Source organism: Ascidiella aspersa, chromosome 4, assembly GCF_963924565.1.
Source record: "Ascidiella aspersa chromosome 4, kaAscAspe10.2, whole genome shotgun sequence".
Taxonomy (NCBI): Eukaryota; Metazoa; Chordata; class Ascidiacea; order Phlebobranchia; family Ascidiidae; genus Ascidiella; species Ascidiella aspersa.
Window position 1 is genome coordinate 31,617,003 of NC_139450.1, and position 26,810 is coordinate 31,643,812.

General features: G+C 43.2%; 1 protein-coding gene across 1 annotated transcript in view; it reads left to right on the forward strand.

Moving 5' to 3' along the window:
• The first annotated feature begins 521 nt into the window (after positions 1-521).
• LOC146157499 (nuclear receptor subfamily 6 group A member 1-like) overlaps positions 522-26,810 on the forward strand; it is a 63,488-nt gene continuing 37,199 nt past the window's right edge. The window contains exons 1-2 of the mRNA XM_083386886.1: positions 522-822; positions 2,090-2,209. Of these exons, the coding sequence (XP_083243012.1) occupies positions 756-822; positions 2,090-2,209 (187 nt within the window). The 5' untranslated portion in view covers positions 522-755. The remainder of the gene's footprint in view (positions 823-2,089; positions 2,210-26,810) is intronic.

Genomic DNA, 26,810 nt, shown 5'->3' on the forward strand with positions numbered 1-26,810 from the left:
TCTGTTCCAGTCAAGGGTTGATGGTCAAGCATAACCTCACGGAAACAAGTCAACAGCACCGCAGGCTGTTTCGCTGCATAATGGTGCGCCGCTAGGCCTAGCTGTTCGCTGCATAGGAAGTCTCCTTTCAACGTCAATTATACGCTGTGCAGTTTAACATTTAGGGATGCATTAGGCCAGCGTAGGCACAGATTAGTCAGCCTGGTTTTGTGTCAAGCTTTTTCTGCGAACGTGCTCGACGTGGTTAACCACTAATGTGTGGTAAAATTAGTTTGTTTACAATTGGTCAGTTGTCATTGTTTGGTTAGCAATCGTGCGGCGTGATGTCGTAGCTCTACGTAAATTGATAAAATTTCAGACAATGCAAATGCTGTACTGTATAGCTATAATTGATTTTAAAACCGGTCAGTATGGTCATGGTAAAATACCTGTTGTTTATCATAGCAAGTCAGTCTAAATACAGATTTGGGTAAAATTTGTGAATTTTATAGGAATCCCAAATCAGTTTTTATATTTTATTTTGTAGATAAACATACATTGCAATTAAAAAAAACATATTTATGCCTAATATCAGTGGTATCATTTTTGTAGGTGAAAGCAACACAAATTATGTAGGCAAAGTTCTATACTAAAGAAAACAGCATAGATACCTCAATTTTTCTACCTCAATTATTTCTCAACACAAAAAACGAAAAAAAACAATACTTGCGTACTACGTTGGTTTATATATATATCTCTATACATTGTAATAAATAATGGATCTCGCCATCTTCAATTCTAGCTATGGATATCAAGATATGAATGGTGCAATTGACATGTCTAGTAAGTTTAAGTTCATGGCGCTGGTCTACTCTTGAATGCTACCACATTTGCGTCCGGGATTTTATGCTAATATTATTTTTATATACATTTATGCTTTCCTTGCAATTTCAACTTCTCGTTTTGTTACTGTTAAAATAAATGTGTTAAGATTGTAGACCAGCGCCAAGTTGATTTATAAATATATAGTAGTTTTCCAGTAACTGTTTATTTAAAATGACAATCTTTTTTGTTTTAAAAACTAGTAAACTACCATATTTAATTTTATATTATTCCTTGAAAAGGGTACTTAGCTTTGTACCGCAGCCCCTTACAAATATTTGGCAAGGGTTAGCATGAAATTGTTCAGATATTATGTCATGAATTAACATAGTGGAACAAGTCAACCTAAGGAATCAGCCGTTTTCAGTTTAACAAATATGAAACTAATATAAAGTCAAAACACATTTGAGGAAAAGGTGGCAATGCATTTTTTTCAAATAAACTCAATTAATTTAAAATTGATTACATTTTCAAATAATACACAGTATTTTAACTAGGCCTTCATGGCCCCCCTAAAACTAGTCCACCTCATTTTTCGAGGCTCATCCATAATCTTCCATGAGCCCACAAAAAACATTAATGAACAGTGATAACAAAAGTACTTTGATGTTCTGTTTTCACTGTTATTTAGTAACCTTGTGGAATTTGCACTGCGTAGGAAATAAATCCTCTCCAAGTAGGCTAACTTTACGGGAGCTACAACATGCAACAAAGCGCTTGTAATATTTACGTCTACCAAGCTTCTTTCGATTAAAAATACATTAATAAACAGTGAAAACAAAAGTACATGGTCCCTCATTTCGCTTAGACTCCGAAATTGCAATTACATACATAGTTTTGAATTCATGACATATATTTTTGAGCAAGGAATATAAAAATATGCTAACATACCGCTCAATTATGCCTTATCTATGTGCGGTAATTTTTTTTTCTTTTTTGTTAGTTTGATGTTTGACACTTCATTTTAAAAATCAATTTATTAACAGCTAAATATTCTAATGGGTGGGAGTAAAATTTAGTTTAAATTCAGCATTCTTTTGTTTGTAAAAAGTAACTACCTTAACCTAAACTTGTTTGGCAAAATTATGCTTTTCAGCTACCCGGATTTGTGTATCCTCACATATAACATATACACATAAGGGTAAATTTCTTCAGATCTTTTGGCAAATTACTTTGTAAAAAGCCAAGTGACCAGATATATTCAAGTTTTACAATTTCAATTTGACAGGATTCACGGGTTGGCAGCCTCATGCAAGTCACATGAAGAACATGTCGGCCCCAAATGACACTTCCTCGCCACATAACAATCATGAAATCAACAATAACAACAACACCAGCATGTTTACCGGTAAGGTCATTTGCTGTTTATTTTGTGTTGCTTTGCGAACGCCAAATTAGGTGTAGTAAGTAAATTTATTAGCCATTCAAAATGGGCCTCAAATATACACTGCTAGTATAATAAATACTCTAGTTCAACTGGATCACACATAAAATGACCTTCACTGCCATTTATAACATATGTACATTGCATGTTGGAATTTGCGTTATCTTCTTTCGCAATAGTGATCTATTGCGTTTTTGACAGGGTTCGGGTCATGTTGAAATAGAAACTCACAACCATATGCCAGTATGATGGATTCTTCAACATGGCTGTAAACTATACTACATTATAATAGACTTCTATTTGACAGAAATCTACTGACAAACCACATGTTTTCCAGAAACCAGTATTAATAAATAGTTAAGTGGTGACGGCAATCAGTGATAATGACTCATCTTTTGTTGCATACCCCCTATGTAGTAAAGATTGTAAAACGCCATATACCATGGTGACTAACCCTTGTATTTCTTTCAACACTTTGAAAATATCTGTGATGTATCCCATTGAGCACCTATTGACAAGTGTGTAGCGTTGAAGCATACTGAACAGGTACAAAGCCTAGTTTGATAATAATTAACCAAAAAACAAGGCCACTCGTACACACGCCCATACTTACACTTGATGTTTGCTCAAGCCTTTGCCGGAACGAAGAGTTCAATTTGTCCTCGGTAATTTTTATCCAAGATAAAAATGGTGATGGAGTTTGAACCCCGAAAAGAAAAACAACAGTGTGAATCTAGACTGCATTTTTGAGAGTTGTATTACAAACAAGCCTCTGCATGCCAGTGCTACTAATCACCAGTCCTAAGCAGTTTGCAGTAGATGCCGCCTGTTTTGTTAGTGAAGGCGGTGTTGGTTTACAAATTTCCTGCTTTTACTGTTGCTTGTATTGGCACATGATAGGAATAGCAACCCTAGTTCACAATGGAGTATGTGCCGCACGCTGTGTAGAATTTTTCGCCCATTTAAACATTAATCGCTGTTCTATTTAAGGGATTGTCAGTTTCAAAACACGTTTGTGTGTGTGTGTTTGCGTGTGCGTTAGCAGTAAACCCAGCTCTCACTCGTAAAAAAAAACGCAGCAGAGCTCTCTTTGACACGAACCCGTGTTTAAGGCAAAAAAAACACCCAAAAAACGCCGTTTCTCTTCACCTATTAAGGGTCTTTGGCAGCGAGTCATACGCCCGTTGACGACGACAGAGCCCACAATGCGTACGTATCCGTTTATTCAACGGACACTTTCTTTGTTGGGCCACTGTTTGTCTTTCCAGGTACGCTTTTGGACACTGGCTAGAACAAAGGGCACGGTATGCTGTTTATGACCTTGCTTTTGTGATCCCAGCGCCCGTTCGACCGTTGCTCGCTTGACCATACTTCACTTCCACCCGCGGCCTGTTGTTTGTCGTTTGGCGTAGGAAGGCACCGAGTTGATTTAACGCCAGCCCGACGCCGAGCCTCTGCGCCTGTGTTCGCCTCGCCTCGCCTAACGCCAAGCGAGGTGCAACTATTTATTGATCAACTTGAGCGCACACCAGCGTGTTGACCGTCCCTCCCAAAAATAGCTTTTCCGCTTTGTTATGCGAGCCTTTGCCCTTTTTTACCTTTTGGGTGGCTATACCTGGCTGTTACGTAACGATTTTTTAAGATTTCGAATTTCGTTACGAAAAAGTTTTATTGGGATTTTTGCAGTTTATAGTAGGTTTTATTTTTGTATATAACAAGCTATTGCATAACGAAGCTGTTGACCGTCCCCCAAATAGCTTTTCCTCTTTTTTGTTTGCCTTTTTACTTTGTGGATGGCTATACATGCCTGTGTTACGTATCGGATTTTTAAGTTATATTGCAGATTTTTTTAGTTAATAGTAAGTTTGTCAACAAGCTATTGTAGAACGCGCAGGTCTACTATACTACAGTTTAATACACACCCACATTTAGTATTGTGTGCTTGGACAAGGTGAAATCCTACAAAATTAAACCTCATCCGGTTCTTTGGTTTTATATTTAGCCATTCTGTTACGTAACGATTTTTTAAAATTTCGAATTTCGATCCGAAAAAGTTTTATTAGGATTTTTGCAGTTTATAGTAGGTTTTATTTTTATATATAACAAGCTATTGCATAACGATAACGAAGCTAGGTGAATAATTTGTTACTGTCTAGTTAAGTGATCGGTCGCTCTTACAAACGAGAGTCCGGTGACATTGAGTCACTGACTAACTATGTTGCGTGTTGTTTACTCGGCGTGCCCTTTTCTTAAACACATGTCAAATCCATGACCCATCTAAACACGTTTTGACGCGATTAAATCAGGGTAAATGGTATCCAAGGTGGTCTACGCCCGAAAATTAAATAGTTGGAATAACTTAGTGTAATATTATGAGGTCTTTCGCTTATTGGTAACACCAAAATTAAAAACAGTTGTTTGCCATCCAATCCAGGCCTATATATTGAAGAGGTGGCACTTCAGATACCAACAACGTAACGTTATTTGGTATCCAATTTTATGTGGTCTCTTTACTGCGAAACAATGTCGAAAAAATCTGTCAAGGCAAGTACAGGCCCGCTTTAAAACACAACACAACCTTATCTTAGTAACCAAACCCCGCACCTTGCTCGCTTGTAACAAGCAGGGGTGTGTGTATCCATTGTTCTGCCAAAACAAGCGAAGGCCTGACCGGTCCAACTGTTAAAGCGAAACGTAATAGTCCAGATTACAAGATCCGTTGGCCAGGGCCCAGTCTTTCAAACCTGCTTGAAAGGAGCCGGGTCTTTCAAAGCGACCACGACAAGAATTGGTCAAGGCATAGGGAAACAATAGCGTGGTGTACAAAGGCAGCATGCCGCTTTTCGCGAAATTTCGGCCATGTTAACTGGCCTAATGGGCATTGCTGGCAGCGGCTCTGAAAGAGGCCTTCGAGCTGCTCTGTCGTCCGCGTTTCACCTCTCGAGAGCGAGGCCGGGCAGTGCTCCTTATCCAAAATGTAGGTCATGTTTTTGGTCCCTGCCGTCCGGTGCCGACCGCCGACGTCGCAACTGTGCTAAAACAATTGTGGGATTCGGTTCGAACTGCTCGCGTCCCGCCCCTGCTGCCACGCAATGTTAATTTTGCCTTGAAGTCATTTATTGAAATTCAAATACTTTTTTTAAGTTGTGATATTTGTTTTTTTTGTCTGTTCGCTTCCCTGCCACGTTGTTACAATCAGACTTGGGACAACTAGATAATTGCTAAGGCAAAAAGGTTGAGTAAATAGGCATCATTTTGATTAGGACGTTTCGATACGAACTTGTATCATCTTCACTCTTCAGTTAATGTGACAGAGAAGTCTCAAAAACTTAAGATGGTACAAGCTCGTATAGAAGATGTCGATTTACTCGAAATTTTCGGCTTTGCAAATCATTTTCAAGCTACATTACAGATCCGTGCATAGTGACCCAAGATATTTCTAGTTTTCTAATTCAATGAATTTGAGCAAAATGGCGTTAATCCTAGTTCTAATCTAACTCGAATTTTACCAAAAATGCTCCCCAACGGCATTTATTTATATCTTCTTCGTTTATTGGCTTCAAGCTTTTAATTTTTTACTACAACGTCGAATCATTAATTAGCGGGCTTCTCTTGGCATTGTTGGTGTGTGACAAACAGCGCCGAAGCGGCAATTTTTTTAATTTAGATTTTGAGCGTTACAGAGCCCATCCCATCACACTCACGTGAACGTGGCGGTTGGAATTCGGTTTGCTGAAGTTGTTTACCACGTTCGGGAAGCCAGGTGCTCCACTCTGCCTCGTTGACCGCTGCTTGATCTGCTTTCTGTTATTCTTAGCTTTGGTCCTGCACTTGTGCGTGGAGCGAACAATGGCTCCAGTCGGTTACACAAAAACAGCGAAACCCCGTAACCCTTGCGCCAAATACGCTGTGTCAAGGGTGCTCAGGGCTGCGACTTGAACGTCCCTCGCCCGAGTGCACTTGGCGATAGCGCCCTGCGAGTTTCAGAAGCGCTCACCACGTGTGTACCACTAGAAATACATTTTGTTTTCAATGCGGAAGACAAAATTTCACAAGTTTTAAAATGACATGATTTAAAATGATGCAAACTTAAATTGCTTGGGAGTTTATCTTTTTGTGACGTTATACAAGCTTGAGTTTTTATCAAATAATCGCCTGGAGTGTAGCGTAAGTGTCTGATGTTCACTTGTTTAAAGATTGCTTTTATTTTTCTTAAAAAAGGCTTTGAGGATTTGAAACGACCGCCAAGTACTTGTATAAACTCTCGGTCACTGGGACCGTGCTATTTTCTGAGGGTAAACTTCGAAGCAAAAAGAGAGGCCCCTGCGCTATTCACCGGGGTTACAGGGCGCCGTTATTTTATGAGAGGAAACTTTAAATAAAAAGGCGCCTAAACTTGGTGTACACTGCGCGATAGCACTAGTCGTGTGTTTAACGCATTTCAAACAAATTTCGTCGATTTTTTGTTCTTTGTTACAAACGATCACCATAAACTTGTGACAAACATATAAACGAGTATGTCTTTCAGGAAATCCATAAGCACTGACAGCAGTTAGCGGGGTTATGGGTCTCTCTATTTTCTGAGGGGGAACTTCGAGGCAAAAAGAGGGGCCCCTGCGTGTTTTACCGGGGTTGTTGGACACCTCTATGTTTTCTAAAGGGGAACTTCGAAGCAAAAAGAGGGGCGCCGAAACTTGGCCCTGCCAGCGGACACGCGCCATTAGCGATTGAAGTCGCCAGTAGGGCCCGGTTGCGCTGGTCAGTATAGTTTCTCGTGTTTGCCACCTTAGTTTGCGGCGTGCGCGATTTCCCCTCAACGCTTGACCTGTGGCGCCTTACGCCTCGCTGTTTATTTAGAGCGCTGGATTTTTTAATGCCCCATGTCGCTGCTGGGTGGTGGTGATGTGGAGGGGCGCGCTCTTTAACTAACTGTTTCCTGTCGTCGGCCTACTTTTTCGGCGCGGCGCGAAACGCTTTTAGAGAGGCCTTGAACGTTTTTTTTGTCCTCTGTGCCTTGTTTCAACAGCTCCTTTTTTCAGCTTTGTTTATTCGGAACAAAGTTTGGTCATGGATTTCGTTGCTTCGACGATTTATGCTTGCTGTTTTTCGTGGCGCTTAAGCCGAAGCAAGTCTTAGCTAATGACTTAACTGGGAACTTATTGCTTGAATTGTGATTTTGATGGCTTCTTCGCTGTTCAAAGCGATATTAATATAGCAATTTAAACGTGACAAAACTGGGAATTAGAAATTTAAACGTTTTTACACTATATTACTACTATATATTACGGCAAGTTCAACTGTGGCCCAGCGTTACACTTAACAAAGCGGCTTCGAATTCATAAGCGCCCACAACTTTGGCACCGATTCTTGGGGGTCATGAGGGTTTTTCGCTCGCAGCCGCCATTGTGATGGCGTGGCCTAATCGCGTTTGCCAGTTGCCAGTCAAGCCGCTGGAACATTGACTGACCGCGCTAATTCGATCGCCGCCGTCGCTTGCCCTCCCGCCGACGTTTACCGGCGCGGAATTTGCGACGTCGCGACTGGCGCTGCGCTGCGTCCAGAAGGTGCTCTCCCATGGCGCCGGCTTCTCCTATGTCTCCCCTTGCTTAATGTCGTGAAAGCCCGGCTTCCCAAGGGCTGTGCCGTTTACGACTCATCAGCTTAGCGGTTTGGACGCTAATTATGCGTCCCTTGTCCTCTAATTATGCGTCCCTTGTCCCCCTCACACGCTGTTGCGGCTCTTCCGAATGCCTACGCACGTGTTTTTCACTTTGTGCCGACGCGCGCCTTTTCGTATCTCGAGGGACCGCCCGTCAGTGCCTTTCCTGACAGGCCAACGCGTGCGACCTGCTTTTTTCCGCACTACATTGTGCCCTCAAAGAGTTCGAGGAACCTGGACGTACAACAATGTCCAGGCAAGTTAGGAAATCTATTCAAGCACTGATATTATTTTGCTGTTGAATGGCAATCTTCGCGGATACAGTAACACGACGCCATAATGCTTGGAAGCTGTTCATTTAAGATGCAGCATCGGTCTAAGGTTTGCTATTCAACAACCATATGCAGGCAAGTTTGAAAGCCGATCCTAACACTTGTATTATTTTCCTGTTGAATAGCAACCTTTGCCGAAACAGTAACACGACGCCATAACGCTTGAAGCGGTCAATTTAAGACGCAGCACAGATGACCGATCGCTACCCCAGCGCGAAATCTTATCTTGCCTTCCCTGTTTGTTCGTGGAAATTTCCGCGCCGAGCGTGCCCCACATTGAGCTCAGTTTGGAAATTAGGTCAGGTCACTGCTTAGCCGTGGCGTAGCCGTGTATTTCGTGTAAAATGTCCCCAACCGCAAAAAGTAACTTAACTTTCGTCGCGCTAACGGTTTTTAAGGAGTGTACTTCATTTTCTGCCGCTCAAACTCGACAAATAACGTTGTTACATCCGCGCAAATTTTAGCAAAAAAATTATTCCAGCCGCGCAAGTTTCAGCAGAAAAATTATTTAAGCTGTTCAAATTTGAAAATTTTAAGCCCACTTGCGCATATTGAAGCTGCACAAACGATTTCCCCATCGCAAAATATCCAAAGTATCCAATCTGGCATTGCGCGGTTGTAAAAGTGATGAACAACGGCCAATTTCATGACTCAGTCGCCATGAGCTCTCTCTCCTATGCTGTTGTATGGGCTCATCGCTCTCTCATCCAGCTCTTGTGTGCCAGTTCCGGGCACTTCTAAGTCGACTTGACGCCGGCTTTGCTTCCATTAAGCGCCAGACCCGATGATGTTTTGCCAGCGATCGCGCGTCATGAACGCATATCGTACGCGGTTGTGAAGAAAGCCGCGGTCGAGTGCATTTTTTGCGCCATGGTTCGAGTATAATCCATTTAAGTGGGTAAACGCCGCGCGCTGGCTCTTCTAACAAAGCCAAGCGAATCGTACGTTTTGAACTTAAGCGTTATTTGGCGGTACTAATATTGTTACCGGATGACCGCACTTACTTTCTGCCAAGATGGCATATGAATCATACGTGAATAAAATTGTCGGAAAGTAGTTTTGTTCAACTTTTTGAAGGTTTCTGTCGTTGATTGTATGACACCTGGTTTTATCTCAGCCAAATGAAGCCATGCTTTTTACGGTCCCCCCCCCTAAGCACCCCTCGAAGCGACACACTTCCCACAGGTCATGAATTTGTCACTTGGCCTTAAATGGTGTTGCTTGGGCTGTTTGGACCCTCGCATAGCCTCGTTTCCGCCATCAATCACGCTTTTAGATGATGTGAAAAAATGCCTTGCCGGACTCCTTTTTAAATATATATTGGGTGACCTCTACAAAAAGAATGTTTCAAGGGAAGACATCTCTCTAAATTATCAGGTGGCACTATATATAAAGACGATTTTATTATAATCTCGACAGGCTCTTGTATGACAGCCTAGAAAAGTAACAGTCACACCAGGAATCCACAAAAGTTGTACAAAAATTAGCCATTGTACAAGGCAGCTTTAAAAAAGCAAAAATTTTCACCTATGGAGCCTAAATGCAAATGTCACTTCCTTCCCCGCAAATTTCGATACCAAATGACCTTGTCACAGGAAAGCGCGAACGACCATAAACACCTTGCCTAAACGCAAACGACAGAGAAACAACACCAGGCCACCGTAGACCTTCAGAGCCTACCCGAACCCGCGCAAACGCCTCTTTGTGACCTTTGGCGCTGCACCAAGCACTAGCAAAGGCCAAGGCAGCAACTCCATGAAGAAAAGAGCGGAAACGATGCCAATCGCCACCCTTTTGAACTTCGCCCGCAGGTCGCGGCCACTGCCCGTCACCTCACCTTTCCTGTCTTGTTTTTGCCAAGCACAGGCGCTTTGAGCCGGCGCGCTGAGAAACGGGTCAACTGCAGAGTGACGGCGCTTCGGGGAATTATTTCGGCGAGCGGCTTTTCTTCTTTCTTTTGTCGTGAGTTTTGCCTTCACGAAAAGCACCCACTTTTTTGTCGGCCTCGGCTTAACTCAGAAGGAAGCGTTGCTGATAGATTGGACGCGTAAAGTGAAGGCAACTTTAACTGGATAACTTGCGACTTTGTCGTTAAGTACAGTCTTTTTACTCCACTAATTCTACAGTTTATAAGCTAGGTAACGTATTATCATTTTGATTTATTCATTATTCCGATAAGGTCAGCTGGTATCTGCTACCGAAACGCCTGTAATTACTTTGTTTACAACAGAGGAGCGATTTTCTGTTGCCTGGTGGTGCAAATTCTTTTTTAACCACTCACCAAATTTGTTGATTAGTTACTACTAAAGTGAACACAGTAGCAAAGGATCAATGAAGAACCACATCACGGTTATCGAGTCAGTTGACCCCGAATGTTTAATAAATTCGGATTATAACAGAAACAAACGTTTTCTTTTGGCTTTTCAATGAACCCCTGCATACTAAAACCGCGGCCTTTCCGAAGTGTTTAGATTTACAAGATTGCAGATTTGTTCAGCGCACAGTCGTACACGTTTCATTAACTGCAAGTTGCGGATCATTAAACGCGGCCCATTTTAGGGCGAATTTGACGGCGAAAACGAAAGAGGAAAACCGACTGTCCGTAGGTCGCTGGTCGCGAACTTTCGAGATGCTGTCACAAAATCTTGGCGCCGCCAGCGAATCGAGAAAAAAATAGTTTGAAACAACTCGTCCTCGTGTGATCTGTGGAAGTCGTTTCCATCGAAATTGACGCTCAAATTTCTTCCCGGCGACCCCGTGTGAATTACGTAATGCGCTTTCGCAGAAGTAAACAAGTAAAAAAACGAAAGGGTTGCGTAAGTTTTGGGAATTTAAACTTAAACCGACTTCCCGGCGCGACAAAGGCAGGACGCGTTGTCGCCTTCTCGAGATGCGATGTTAACGCGTAACCGGAGCCCCGCGCCTGGCACTTTCGCCATTGAAAAGGCAAATTCAATGCGTGACACTGGACACCGGCAAGCGGCGACGATCAATAGAGACCCTGGTCGGGTGTCGCTTGGTTATAAAAGCTGCCGGGCCCGACGGTTGTTGCACAATACACAGCCCGTCGGCTTGTCACCTATTTGTCCCCGGAAAGTTCTCAGGGCCGACAATGGGCCGCCCGCGAAAAATCTAAGTGCGTTTTCTGCCCGCGGACCGCTTTCCCTTTGTCAAAGTCGCCTGGTTTCCTTTTTTTACTTGTGTAATCCCGGCCTTGGGTGGACCGCGCCGCCGTCGCGAAAGCACGCGCATTGTGTGTCGGCGTTAATTTCGCTTTGATGGCTTTGATGGCGAAAGCGGCTAGTCTCGGCGTGCGTTATGTCCGCCACCGCAACCGCGACAGGTTTAATGTGGGAACGTATGATGACCGCCTTTCGAGAAACCATCGCTTTGCCAAGCCTATCCGCCTCATTACTCGCCCCAATTGCGACCCAGCTCCCACTCAATGGCATTGGATCTCTCCCAAACGAAGATATACACGTGTCGGCTCGCCAGGGCGCTCATATCAGCCAACGCAGCCACTGGTAGCCTCTACCAACCGAACAAGCGCTTCTACACGGCGGCAGTGCAAACAACGCTAACGTTAAGGTCGCATCGGGCGTAGATCTGAAGGAGCATTGTGCGAACTCGCCCCGCGACCTGTTATTGGAGTGGCCACTCGGGCCAATGTCCGCCGTTCCGCGGCCGCAGCTGTCACGAGCGCGCGGCAAGCAAACATTCGGCATTTTAGGGGCACCGCCTCAAACAAAGACCTCTTTTCGCGGCACATTCCGCGCAAGTGCCCCGTCACATGATAAACCTGGTATTGAATGACCACGTTAAGCGACCGCCCCAGCAACAGGCAGTGGTAGGAGTATGTACGCGCGATTGTGTGTGCTGCTTTGGCGCCCACGTCTCTTTCCTTCAGCCAAAACCACTGACCACTCGAATGCGCGCACTCACCCACTCACTCGCGAGCACGTTCTTTACCGCGCTCGTGTTTTTTCAACGCTGTTTACCCGCTTTTTGCGGCGCAGGCTTCAAGTGTGACATCGCTCATACTAGAATCGAAGCGCCTGTCACATCTAATGCCGTTTTTCGCGGTTGCATGTTTGCACAAGCACGTTCGGTCGTTTTGTTTGGCCGTATACAGTAACCACAAAAGTGTTCAGATTATTATTTTCTCTCTGAACATCGCCATCCACATTCTTGCTTACGATTTCTGCTCTACAGATTCGTCGTGGTCGGCATTCGTGTGGCTGAAAGATTTGAACTGAACTCGCTTCACTGCTGTATAATTTTCAGCGCTTTCGCCAGCGCGCCTTTGATCCTTTTCGCCATTAGTCATGTGGAAGTACCCCAACTTGATAATGGGCCCTAATTCCTCGCGTTTCTCCGCCCGTTCCCTTTATGTTAGCAACAAGGGCGAGTGGGCACCGGGCAGGCGTCGGGCATATTGATCGCCAAGCTGAGTCATCCCTTCAACCCGAGCGCACATTCTCCGGCCTCTTGGCGCTTTTCGTAACGAGCCCCACCTCCCGTTTTGCCCATTACAGTTCGCCCACACCGGACAGCCTCGATCTGCGCACTTGTCTTTATCTTTCGCTTCTCTCTCTCTCTGGAAAACAGAACCAAGGTCAATACTCTACAGCGGGCGCCCGCTCCCTAACGCGCTCGCGTTGCGCAAACGAACCGCGCGACCCTTTGACCAATACGGCAGAAACAGCTCGAAAACAAGTTGCCTTCGTCGCGCCGTAGCGCCTCTGATGGTGGCTTGGCGGCCGTGGCTTTGCCTCGTGCCGTTTCGTCCATGTAAGGTGAGGAGGGTCGTCTTTGTTTATCGCGCGTCGGAGATGTGTTTTCGCCCCGTTGACGCGTTAAGATTGGGTTCCTTTACCCCTTAATCTGCTCAGCGCTCGTCAGTTGCGCTTGGCGGCTCGCGGGTAGCGCAGGCTGTGGCCCAAATCGTTTAAATTTTCGCCTTTTCTGTCATAGTATCGATTAGCAGCAGTAGGTGAAAGCGAAAGTTAGCGTGGTTTGCAGGAGTCCAGACATTTCCATTGTTATCCGTTTGATTCGGAAAGGTGTTAGCCAGCTTGCGAAGAGCAGAAGCGGTAATTCAATAGATTGCTGGTCGTCAAAGCGAACAATGAACCAGCGTTTGAAATAACAAGCGTATGGTCATGTGTTGTATTAACAGTGCGCAGCTGAATGCCTACATATTTTGAATACCGATCGGTATGCCGTAGCGAGCTGTTCAAGTTTCCGTCCATTTGATTTGCTTATGAAAGGTACGTTTGTTCAGCCAAGTGCGCACCAACGTAGTGAAACGATTTGCGCAATTTTCGAGTACTCCCGAGCTTTGTCAAAGAGCTAGAGACAAAAGGCGTTCAATATTCTTCTCTCTACTGTTGGAATGACTCACAAGGTCAATTTATAATAACTGTTGTTATTGCTCTTGCCACGCCCCCCTGGCGTAGGCCGCTAGTGCTCGTTTGTCTTTGTATGAGGAGAACGGTTTCCTAGAACAACACCAAGTTAAACTTCAGCGCGAAACGAAAATAGCTTTCGAAGTTCAGCTGTTGCGATGCCATGCTTTTCACACGCATAAGCTGTTTGACCATCCACTCTGTGTATTTAAACACCAGGGCGCCCTTTGAATTTTGAGCGGTTTTAAAGTTGCACTAGGCGCGGTTTTAGTTTAAGTGAACTTGCCTATTAAAACAAAAGTAACCCTAAAGCTTGCCAGTAGAACGTTGCCGCTTTAACGTTAACTTACATCCCACCTACTAGCGAACCATTAACTCTGTGTGTTTAAACATCATGACGCCATGACGCCTTTGGACTTTCGAGCGGTTTCAAAGTTGCACCAGTCGCGGTTTAGTTTAGGTGAGCTTATTGGAATAAAAATAACCCTAAAGCTTGCGTCAGTAGAACTTTGCCGCTTTGCGTTAACTTACCTCCCACCCACTAGCGAACCATTATCTCTGTGTGTTCAAACATCAGAGCGCCATGACGCCTTTGGACTTTAGATTGGTTTTAAAGTTGTACCAGGCCCGGTTTTAGTTTAAGGTGAAGTTGCCTATTGGAACAAAATTAACCCTAAAGCTTGCGTCAGTAGAACCTTGCCGCTTTTAGTTAGCAAATCATTGTCAAGCGTTGTTCTAATGTCCAGCCGGCGTACGCCGCATGTCGCACGCGCCCAGCGAAACACGCCCTTCCATATTGACGGTCGCCCCTTTGTAGCAATGGAAGGAAGGCGTCCAAGCCGGGAAATATGCTTGAACACATGCGCTTCGTCGTTCCAGTTGGCCATGGTTGGCATTGCTATATATGCTGCGGACATTTAAGCAGCGTGCTGTTCAGCTCCTGGCCGAGAATACTGCTCGATTAACTAGAAAGAATTTGACGGTAAATCCGCCTTTGATAGTAAAGCTGTGTAAATGTCCAAACATCCCATATAGCGTTTCCTCGTTTTAACGAGTGCATTTCTCGTTTCAACAGCAAAAGTAGGTCATAGTTTATAAACATATGATGTTTTTTTAATTGTTTTTAGGTTTAAGTACTTAACTGTAAGAGATATCGGACGGACTTGGCAAACTCGTACGAATGTGGTAACAGTTCTGATTGGTCAAGCATAGGCGCCAAACTTGGGTCTGCAAAGCGTTTTTTTACGCCCTGGTTTCTTGCACGGGGTTAAAATTCGCCAAAATTTGACCAAGTAACACCGGTATAGTCCAAAAAAATCCGCCCTCGCTCCATCTGCACGTATTCTGTGACGGATAATAAGTTACCAAACACTGCTTAAAGTAAATTGATACTAACCTTCGTCTTTTTAATGCAGGGCCAATCACGCATTAGCTTCGAGTACAATTTATTCTGTCAAAATTACAAGACGACGCTTTGCTTTAAAAACGATAAACGAAATCGCAAAATCGGTTTGCAAGACCTGCTACGTTTTGTTGGTAATAAGCACTGAATCAAAAAAGCGCCATGGGATTTTGAAAGTTCGGCGACTATGTGGTCAAGTATAACATGCCAATCGAATCAGTTAAAACATGTTATTCGATTAAATTAGCGTTGTGTGTTTTTTTTAAAGGCTACTGCGGATGCGCGTCCGCTTTCAAACTCACGCTTCATGTTATGTGTCGTGTTATCGCATTACGTCGTTGCAACGTTTCACGGGATGCGATGGACATTAGCGTCATGTTCGATCTGTGTTGTTCAGCGCACGCCAGCTGGTCAATGTTTTCGTCGTCGGGAAGTTGTCGAAAATGTCGGCAAACTTTCACGCCTTTATTCAAGTTGGCCGTATTTACACAACGCTAGCCTGTGTGGGCGGTTATCGGTGCCATCGTGAAAATCAGAAAAAGGCATCGAACACTGGTTTGCATCTCGTGTAGGCTGTGCATCTGAGCAGGCTAAAATGTTTTGAATGCATTTTAAGCGTCTGAATTGCATTTTTGCCCACAGCTTCTCTGTAGAGCCATAATATAACAGTAAAGAGCTTAGTGGCTCATAATTTTTGCTTTTTATGAGGATGTTTCAAGTTTTAAGCATTGGTTTTAATATGGCGATGCGCCTTTAAGTTTGTTATCGCGTGTTATAAAGGTCGGTTTACATTCACTTTAAAGGCAACCGTAAAATTTTCTCCTACATTTTTTTGGAGCTTAATGGTTTGAGGTTGTAGTAAGACGTAGGAAGTATGTCAAAGCTCATACGGAAATAGGTAGCATTTTTAACGTTTGGAATATCTCCTTATTCATGTTTAGCATCATGATGTAGATTTTCTCCCACACTGTTTTCATGAAATTTGGGCGAAAAACAGATCATATTGTAAAGCGACAAAAACGTGAAAATTGCTCAAAATTTAATAAGGTATAGTTATGGCGATATTATAAAATTGCTTAAAAAAGAAATGTACCGCGCTTTCAAATCGGGTATGGACGAAAAGCGCCGGTTGAGATTTAAGAGACATGCTTTTCGCTGTTTCGGCAGCGGAACCTCGCGACCGTAAGTTCACAAATGCGACCTAGATTCGCCGAGCCAGGGGGAGGGGGGGAGTTAAAGAGGGGAAGGGGGACCTCGGTGGCCCACTTCGAGGCCCGCCGGGTTCATTCGCGTTCGGTCGCGTTCCACGTTCGTGACTCACTAGGAAAGGCCGAGTAATCCAACGACCGTCGCTTTTCGCTTGTTGACGATCCGCGCGGAATTAGAGCGAGTCTGCCGGGCGCTTTGGATAGTTTCGAAGATCTTTTTCGTTTCTTCTGCCCGCGCTCAATGCTGACTGCTTTCGAACCTCAAGCGATTTTTGCTCTGGTTATTTGGACCACACAGTTTTGAATATTTTCCTTGCAAAATCACCGTTTTTATAACCCATTTAGTAAGAATATCAAAGCCCATACAGAAGTAGATATTATTTTAAACGTTTAGAACTCTTTATTCATTTTCAACATAGTCTATGTTGGAAAAGTTAAAAAATGCTACCTACTTCTGTATGGGCTTTGGTGTTCTTTTTACGTCTTACAACAACCTCCAACCATTATGCTCCAAAATACCCCCTTTAATTTAAACCTGTGTGACCACGCAAGTTTGAAAAACGTCCATAGATATAAACAAATCTGTTTCTACCCGAGAACCTTACTGCATTCCATAATTTGTGGGAGCAAAAGATTCGCAACAAACTTGGTGAAATCCTACTCCAAAATTGGACGATATATCCACCAAAACGGTCATTTTTCATTACAAATTTACCAGGCCCAGAATTTTTGCGTCAAACAGGCTTGGTTTTGGAAAGCTTTTCACGCCAAAGATCTTTGGCGCAAAGGTACCGGAAAACAATCGGGCCCAACAACCATCTATCCATTGACGGATTGACGAAAGCATTTTAACGTGAATTTAATACATTCACACTTTCGTCCATTCGTTTCGCAAAGATCACGCGAGAAAGTTGAAAACGCGGCCCGGCTCCCCTCTTGCCCCACCACGCCGCCTGTCTTCGCCACGTGGAACTTAAGCCGCAAGTTGTCAGACAACCCGAGCGAGCGTCTCGCATTTGGAGCGGCCATTTTCGCTTGTATTCCAAAGACTTGCGCTCAGCGCTGCTCTTTGTCCCTGGTTTCGAATATCTCACCACTTACGCGTCGCTCAAAGCGCTATAGTGAAGTGCCGCCAGTGATTACAGCGCCCAGAAACCAGCCACCTGGCAGGTTTTCAGTGACCAGTAGAGATCAGCGCAAGGTCACCACCACCGGATGCTAAAAAAATTGACGTCACGGCGCGTCACCGCCGCCTTTTAAGTGTAACGATAACCAGTGGACAGTCACCGCTAGATCGACTATCGCTTTGAAGGAAAGCTGGCGAAACTTGACGACGCATGTGGACTTTGTGACGCATTCGAGATAATTCGCGTTTGTATTTGTATGATATATGACCTTCATACCCGAGGCTTAGAAAGCCGAAATTTTCCAGATGCCCAACATATAGGAAGCAAATGTACAAAACTTTAGATAAATATCCAATTTTAGAATGAAAAATGCCCAATGAAAAGCACTTCATTTTAACCAAAGTCATTGTCCAAAAAACAAGTCCAGTCATGTGTCCAAAAGAATTAAGTCAAGTCATTTGTCCGAAAGAATTGAGTCAAGTCATCTGAAAACAGTGACTTAGCACTTAAGTCAATGTATTTATATATGACCGTCACTCGAGGCTTGGGACAGCCGAAATTTTCCAGCTACATCGCTTTTATAGCTTTTTTTCTCTCGGTTAAGGTAGGAGATCCAAGTCGTGCACAGCGCGTATGTCGTCGCGTGTTTCGTTTACGCAAATTCAATTAAGCCTCCCATCCGTATGGCGCGCACAGTCCGAACGTTATTTCCCTGATTGGCTGATTGCGTTACCGAATTGCGAGAAAAGCGAATTATCCCCGTGCTACGCGCATGCGAGTGAGTGTATGCGGCAAGATTACATACTTATTCCGGAAAAGCGCCGGCCTACATTTAATCTGCCATTCGTTTTTTTATACTTCTTGGCAACTTTGTGTGAATTCTTTAAACGGTAAAGCGTTCGTTGTAACTAGGTGGGTCGTACGCTATTCTCTCTTTAATGTTTTATCCCAAACGTAAATACTTTAGAAACAATGACAAACTGAATGTGTAAAATATGAAAATATCTCCTTGCCCTTGAACGTAAATGACGACAATGACTTCAAAGCAAATATATTGATATCCTAGTCACTAGTAAGTTCTAGTCATCCAAAAAAAAAATATATATATTTCTCTTTTGAATAACTAGAACTTATTAATGGCTGACTTTGACCAGGACAGGAAAGTCTAAAGAATATTTACTAAAAAACCACCGTGTTTTTTTTTGTGTGAATAAACTGGACAAAAAAGGGTCCGCCTGCATTTGAACCGGTCATACGAGCGTACCAGTGGCACAACGGTCCAGTGCCCTTCCGTCGCTCTTTTGTCGTCGTTGGTAAGTCAGGCGAGTTCAAGCGATGTCGGCCAGCGGATGTATTCCCAACACAGCTCGTCCAGAGGCCGGCTTACACGGGCACTCAAATGGCACACAGCGGGCGGTTTTAACACAGAAAGGCGAAAATCAGGGTTAAATAAATATCGAGGTAGCAGGAGTATCTAAGCCCATACAGAAGTAGGTATTATTTTTGTTTCGAATAAATCTTCATTCATTTTAAACATCTGCAAAATAAATTCTTAAATTTTAAAGAATTTTAGACTGTTTTGTAAAGTAAGGTATAAAGCTTACATCTGATGTTGAAAATGGACAAAGAGTTATTCGAAACATTTAAAATGCTACCTATACTATATGGGCTTAGATATTCCTACTACATCTTACTCCAAACTTCAACCATTATGCTCCAAAATATTGGTGTTTTTTAATTGTAAAAACTGCCGGGTTATTTATTATTAGGTTCAAATTCTCGGGTAAAAATAAATCCTGGCGCACTTCAGTAACGCTCGATGTGAACTGGCCTTCACAATAAAAAAATGTGTAGTTATAAGTTGTTTTAAAATGTAAAACCCGCCAGGTGATGGAAATTTAATGTTTGGCTAAAACTTTCGGTTCAAACAGTATCTGGCCTCTTGTTGTAGTGCTGATTTGTCCCAATTTTTTGCAGTGCTGATTAGTCCCAAATTTTTGTAGTGCTGATTAGTCCCAAATTTTTGTAGTGCTGATTTGTCCCAAATTTTTGCAGTGCTGATTTGTCCCAATTTTTTGCAGTGCTGATTAGTCCCAAATTTTTGTAGTGCTGATTAGTGTCAAATTTTAAACCTGCCATGTTATGAAAACTTTAATATTAAACTCAAATTCTCGGTTTAAACGTTGAAACAATAGCCTGTCGCTGGTGTAGTGGTGCATTGTGATTTGGGAACTGGCTTAGCCGACGACAAGTGTTACTGTTGGTGCTACGACTGGCACAGAGAGCACCTCCCTCTCATGCGGTCTCGTGTTTACGGTGGCCTTCCGTTCCCGGCGCCCGCGGGTTCACCGGGGTGCGTTCTTGGCCACTACGCACTAGTAAAGCGGCAGCGACGGCGGCATTTGGCCGTTCACTGAAAACAAACACACAAAGGGTCCCGGGCGCGACCGGCGCACTCGAAAAGTGTGTCATTCGCGTACTAGACCATCGGTTTCCCCAACTAGACAGAGCGGTCGTCGCCGCCAAAGATAAACCCCGCTAATGCGTGTACCCAAATCATGCGGCGGCGGCGGCGGCTTCGTTGTTTAAGCGACCTTACGTCATACATTAGTGACCTGGATTCGTATAGGTGTGCCGCGATTCCGATCATTACGCCGGCTTTTCTTAAACGCCGCCATAAAGGGATAAACGCTTGCGTGTCTGTAAAGCGTAACCTTGCACCGACCCGAGAACCGAACCACAGACCGCTGATAGCAAGTAAAAAAAAATATTTTCGAAATCTTGTGGATAGCTGAAGCACACTCAAGAACTGTGTGAAAATTTCAGCTGAATAATAATAATCAATGCCGATCTAGATTCGAGCAATGTGGAAATTATAGCATGAAATCTGGACAATTCCCCGAATTGGCTGCCGTGCCTTGCAGCCGCGTACCTTGAAGTTAAATGTAACCTAGCTTGTAAATAAGTAGCCGAGCGATTCTGCGCGCTCGTGGGTGGGTCAGTAAACTTTTGAACCTTGGACTTGCGCTGGTGATTCACAAGCTAGTGAAAACAACCGAAGGTCCAGTTTCTTTGAAGTAAATATATTTCTCCGCAAAAATAGACATCATCAGTGTCAAGAAAAAACTTTTTTTTGGCAAAATATATTTTTATTTTAAATGACTAGAACTTATTAATGACTGACTTTGATCAAGACCGGAAAGTCTAAAGAATATGTGCTATAAAACCACCATGTTTTTTTGTATTCTATGCACAGCCGAAGACTAAAAATAAACTGCCCAGCCAAATGTCCAGTTTTCTTATAAACAAACCTAGCCGCACCGCTACTGACAAAATTGGGCCGAACTAATGCTGTCCGCCAAATGCAGCCTTGAAATGGACACGCGTTTTTAATGGGAGTTCAACACGCCCGCGTTTTAATATTTCCCATCATCTGCCAACGGTCGTTTGCCGCTTGGGAAAGCGAGCCATCTGGAAATAATGGCGCCGAAGTGCCATGTTCGCCTTGTTCGGTCAACGTTCGGTCAACAACAACATATTTCGCCGATTTATGATTCATAGCGCCGGAAATTTCGCAATGACGTATCTATTCCACTTGACGTGGTTTCGAGGCGGCGCTTTGAATGCCGGGCCGGGGGAAAACATGGCGTTTTACGAGAAAGCTCTTTGTGCTTAGCTGCTCTGTTGTCCAACTCCAAAGGGCGAAGGCAGTTGGTCAGTTTTGAGCGAATCGCGGACGAACGTGTAATTTTTCTCATGACCACATTCGTGCCGCGGCGTTTTTGTGTGTTGGAAAGGAAAGGGCTCAATTGATCGAGCGTTGTTTACCTTGAATTGCCGAATGCTGTAGTTATCAGTGTAAACAAGTCGTTTTAAAAAGACGAAAGTCACAGTAAAGTCATTTGTAAAAAAATTAGGTCCCAGTCAAGTCAAAACAATAAGTCAAATTGTAAGTCAAGCTCTTGTCATAAAAATTGAGCGTTAAACTATTAAAATTGTTAAACTAGTCCGATTATGAGCAGTGGGTTCTTAAATTTTATGATGAGAAATGCCTAATTAAAGCACTTCATTTTAACCCAAGTCTTTGTCCAAAAGATATAAGTCAACTCAATTCATTTTTGTCCCAAAGGCTTAAATCGAGTCAAGTCATTGAGTTCGGTACAACATTGGTAGTTATGCATGGATATAAGACTGATTAGACGCTTTAACGTAATTATCAGCAACTCTTCAGGTGCATTGGACACAGCAAGACCAGATGCCTTCGCAAGCCTAACGGCACGAAGTGAAATGTCTCCTCTGTGCAAATAGCAAGTGGGAGGAACAGTAGCAAACTCGGCCGGCATCTGAATTATTAATTGTCGCAATTTCTTACTTTGTCCGAGCGTCTCAAAGTCCTGGGCCTAGGTCCGAGTTAACGTAGTTTAGTCTGGAGAACAAGAACGCCACCGTCTTATTTCGACTAGCGTTATATTCTCGCCGCAAACGCAACGGCCTTCGTTTTTTTGCCCGTCTTCCCATTAGACCTGTCCAGCGTTGGGCGCGCTTTCGATTCGGTTAGCATCGATTATGTGACAAGACCGCGGCCGCCAGTTTGAATGTCATGTCCTTTTCTGCCTATCCGGTCGCATCTGATGGCACGCCGCCCCTTTGGCACGCGCGCATTTTAATTCCTCTGACTATAGGCTTTTTGCGTTGAAAGCGAGTTTTATTTGAGAGGTCCGCTTCGAAATCGGCCGCGGTTCGCGACCTTTCGAAGGAGAATGAAATGTAAAGTGCATTGCTAGAATCGTTAATGTTTAACCGACCCTACGGTTTCGTGGCACCGAGATATCTAAACCTTGACCGAAACGCTCATTCGAAAACCGCGTTTGTTTAACACAGTTGCAAAGCATTTCGAGGGTTTCCATTTCACATCACCAAGTTACGACTTAAAGCTTAAACCCGAACGGTAATTAGATTTTAGTTAAAACGAAAAAAAAATAAGTTCTTTAGATTAATTTGTTTGGAAAAGACTTTTCCTATTGCCTTTGCGGCAAATTTTTCTCGCAAGGAATTTATTTATTTGATTCACACCAGTTTTTATCAAAAATGTCAACACTACGGTTACACACGCCATTTTCTCAATACTTTGTTGCGTGCCTGTGGGTACTAGTCACACCTTTATACCTGTCAAATCGTCAGCTGTCATGTTTAGCCAAGTCCCCCTTTGCCATTGTTAATGGAAAATAGCGTGGGTAAACCCACCGACTCGGTACACACGGGCGATGTTTAATCATTAATATTGAACTACCTGCACTTTGATTTTGGGATTTTGTTGCTCTGTGCGAGATCGAAACCAAATGGCCACTTTATTGCGTTATCCTCCGCTTTATCGCCATCCAGCGATAGGGAATCTAGCGCGTGGATTCCGCTAGATGTCGCCATACACTCGTATAAGGCCAAATATACATCTTATGCTCTTCCGTGAGTTTGAACGTGTCACCCAAAATTTTCCCTTTTATTGACCGCTTTTTTTAGTAGTTCCTTTTTCATTTCTCACACTTAATACATTACCAATAAGAAAAAAGTGTTTATTCGATTAAATATCTTTTAAACATAGAAATATATATTTTACTTGAAACATTTCATGTTAGGTTAAAACTGTCACATTAACTGAAGATGATACAAGTTCGTATCGAAACGTCTTAATCAACATAATGTCGATCTACTCGACCTTTTTGGCTTTGCAATTCATTATCAAGCTACATTACAGTTCCGTGCATAGTGTACCCAATTCCATGTTAGCCTGACAAAATATGTTTTGTACTAATTGATCTGTTAAGTTCGCCTTGTATAGTGTCTACAGGCCACAGGTTTAATGCGTTTAAAAAAAAGCCGTTATCGCGGTTGGGACAGAACTTTGTAATTGACTTGTTGTTTTTGTTGCCTGGATTCTGCAAATCCAAATGGACGTGGCTTGTGTTACACGACCGCCGTTCTCTGTAACTGACCGACCAATTTCGCCTAATACGCGCGTCTTAACGTTTCCTGTACCTATAGTGCAGCGGCATGCCATTTTGTTGTTATAGCCCATATTGTTGTCTAGCTTTTGATTTGTGCAGGCGAATGGTGATGAAACTTGACTCTAGCAAGTTAAATGTATCTGTCTAAAAAACAAATATATACTTTGGTACATAATGGTTGGAGGTTGTAGTAAGTTGTAATAAGAATATCAAAGCTCATACAGAAGTAGATATCATTTTGATCGTTTTGAATAACTCTTTATTCATTTTCAATATAGTTCATTTTAATCGAAAAATGATACCCACTTCTGTATGGGATTAATATTTTTAATAATTCAGCCGGATTTGAAAGTTGTGGACAGCAAATTAATTGTCAGGCATCCTTATGTAGTGCGGGCGACCCTCCAGTTTTTACTTAAACTTAACTATTAGTTAAAAAAAAACTACGATCGAAACATTTACCACCGTAGTCTGTTTGTTGTCAGTTTTAAAGGCAGGAATTGTTTTTTCGTGGGCAATACTCAGCGAAGCCCATCTGTTTCCTTAAAGGCTAATGTTGGGTGCTGTGCCCATCTGCAAGTTTCCCGCTTATTGCGCTATTAACTATGACTCAAAATGACCAGATGCTTTCGGCGAACGGCGATGCTTAATAGCTAGCCTGTTGCATCTAAGTATTGCTTTCGCCATTGTAACGTTTGCCACCTACATTAGCGACACTTTTGTTGCGTTTTTGCGTTTTTGCGAATAAAAATCTTCGAACTATCAATTATTTATTGCAAAACACAGTCATAGACCCTGTTGCACCGATAAAGTTAGAAGTTTTCCACATTTTAGCGTTTGTCAGCTGCTGCTTACTGATACAATTTTGTTGCGTTTTTGTGCTGTTTGGTTTTCGGAAACGCCTAATAGTATGAAAATCTTGGAAATATCATCTATTAATTATTCTTATTACAAAACACCGGTTTTTACACGCTTTTTTCTCCAAAAAAAATTAAGGTTACCTGGATCTATCGAACTGGATTCCTTCGAATCCTGGGGTTTTATAAAATCGGTTCCATAAGCTTATTTCTTGTTGTTAGAAAACAACTTGTAAATATGGATGTAGATCGTCAGGCAACCCTAATAAGTTTAATTTCGTTTGCTCCACTGGTCTGGGTTTTTGCGTAATGCGTTTTGCAACTTAAACAAGCTCGTAGTGTTCCTATACTGAAAACAAGTTCTTCTGGTTATTTGTTTTTCCGACGTTTTGGTTAACTATCCAGGAAGCCATCATCAGGGAATGTAACAAAACTAACAACACCACGCAAAGTAAAACGACACAAAAAAGGGTGATAAAAATGCGCTCATCTCTTGTGGTGTTCGGCGAGCGAAAACGTTTGGGACGTATAGGGTTACTAAATTGATGTGTCAACTGTTAAGCACTACGGATTGATGGTTTGTCTTAACAACCCTATTTTGTCACGTTCGCAAATCGCCCAACGCAATATCGCAATCGCAAAAAAAAGAAGAAAACTCACGCTGGCCATCAATCGTAGCGCAGTCCACATTTGTCACCGCTCATCAATCAGCAGCTTGCCGCTCATGCAGCTTGTCAGGCCGCGATCGCCCAGTCATACACGCCGCACGCGTCGTAATGCCGGCTCACGCGTTCAAATGACTCACGACCACCCCTACGATATTGCTGCGATACGCACCGAACCGCTATGCCGCTTTACGTGTGTCGCGTTGACGCTTGCACGCACGATTTCGACGCCTGTTGTTTGCCAACGAATGCGGGTCAAACGGGTTTGGCCTCGGAACCATGCACGCGGTTTTCGTGGTCGACAACCCCCGTGTCCTGTAGCGAAACATCTCCTGCATGAAAGCCATGGTGTAATGTATCTCCTCCTTGTGCTGAATAAGTGGTTCCCAACCTGGGGATCGCGAGGTGTCAAGAGGGTCGCTATACTATTTATTGAACGAAAAAATAACAAGAAACAAAACAATTCAAACAAATTAGCAGTGTAATGAGTAAATGAAAGCGCCAGTTTAACAATTATTTTAACGGCATTTGCTTTGGTGAACCAGTCGTGTTTTTGAGTCACCTTTAAACCTTTTTTCAATCGATGGAAGAATTTTGAAAACTGGCAAGGGGTTCGCGACAACAAAATGGTTGGAAACCACTCTGCTAAATCTTCTTTTTACAGCATTCAGTAATCAATTAATGTCCCCTTCATTTCTTTGCCTTAATATCGTCGACGGTCTGCAGAGTTTGTCGTTTTCCGAGCATTCCTTTTCTTTTCTGCTGCTTCTCGATAACTTTAGCGTTTGCGGCGTAACTGATCTCCCCCCTCCTCTAAAATCCCGCGTCCGCAGTTTGCGGATGACCGCCGAAAAAACGCGCGCGTTTTGAGTTCGACCGTTGACCGCCCGTTCACTGCCTGCCATCAATCAACCATCGGTGCAAAACCGCCGATGGTCGGTGATATAACGGCAGCGGTTTAACGCAAATTTCGCCCAAACGCAACGCTGACGTTTTTTATGTTTGACTGCATTTTTTATTATTAAAGCTGTGTTACATTCGTGCATCGTGCATAGCGTTGTTAATGCTGAAAAAAAAATCAAACTTATAACAAAAATAACGTTCAAAGTAAAGGAAAATGTTTTTCGTGATTATTTTGTCATAACTTAAAAACTCGTCATTTTATAAATGTCAAATGCATTTCGTCTGCAAAGAATTACCAATCTCTTAATTCTAGTGAATTTGTAACGATCAGCTGACATGATTTCATGGAGCGCGACGTCGAGAGTTCAACGCTTAATTTGCCGCCCCACAAGTCGTACTTGTCAAGGGCAGCGATCGCGCGATGAGCGTCTGATTCGTTCGACATGTGAACGAAGCTATTAAGAACAGTTACCGAAGCCATTAAAAACATTAAGAACAGTTACCTTAATTTATCTAAGGTACACCCCTGCAAATTCTAACATAGGCCAAAAGGACTAGTGTCGCCCAGGGTTAAGAAAATTTCTGACTGGTGTTCGATTTAGACGCCCTATAACTTGGCTGATTTATTTCACCTTTTAGGGTCAATGTTTAGTCGGTCAGTTGTAAACGTTCATATCGCAGCGCAGCCCACTTGCTCGCCCAGCACGACTTGTCCGCATATTGCGACCGGCAAGGAGCTCGGTCATGGTCACGCTGCTTAACCTACTTTTGGCCGTCGCTGGCTTTGTACCGCAAAATCGAGCGTGTAAAAGTCAGTTTTTGCGCCGGTCATACGCCAGATGCAGCTTATTTCTGCGTAGGAATGTAGCAAGACGTCGAAAGTGGTAGCCAGAGCATTTGACACTTGATCGCTGTGTAGTTGTTTACAGTGTTGTACTAACTTAAGTCAATGACTTGATTTAAGTCGATATTTTTGAATGACTTGACTTTTAGTCGTTTGGA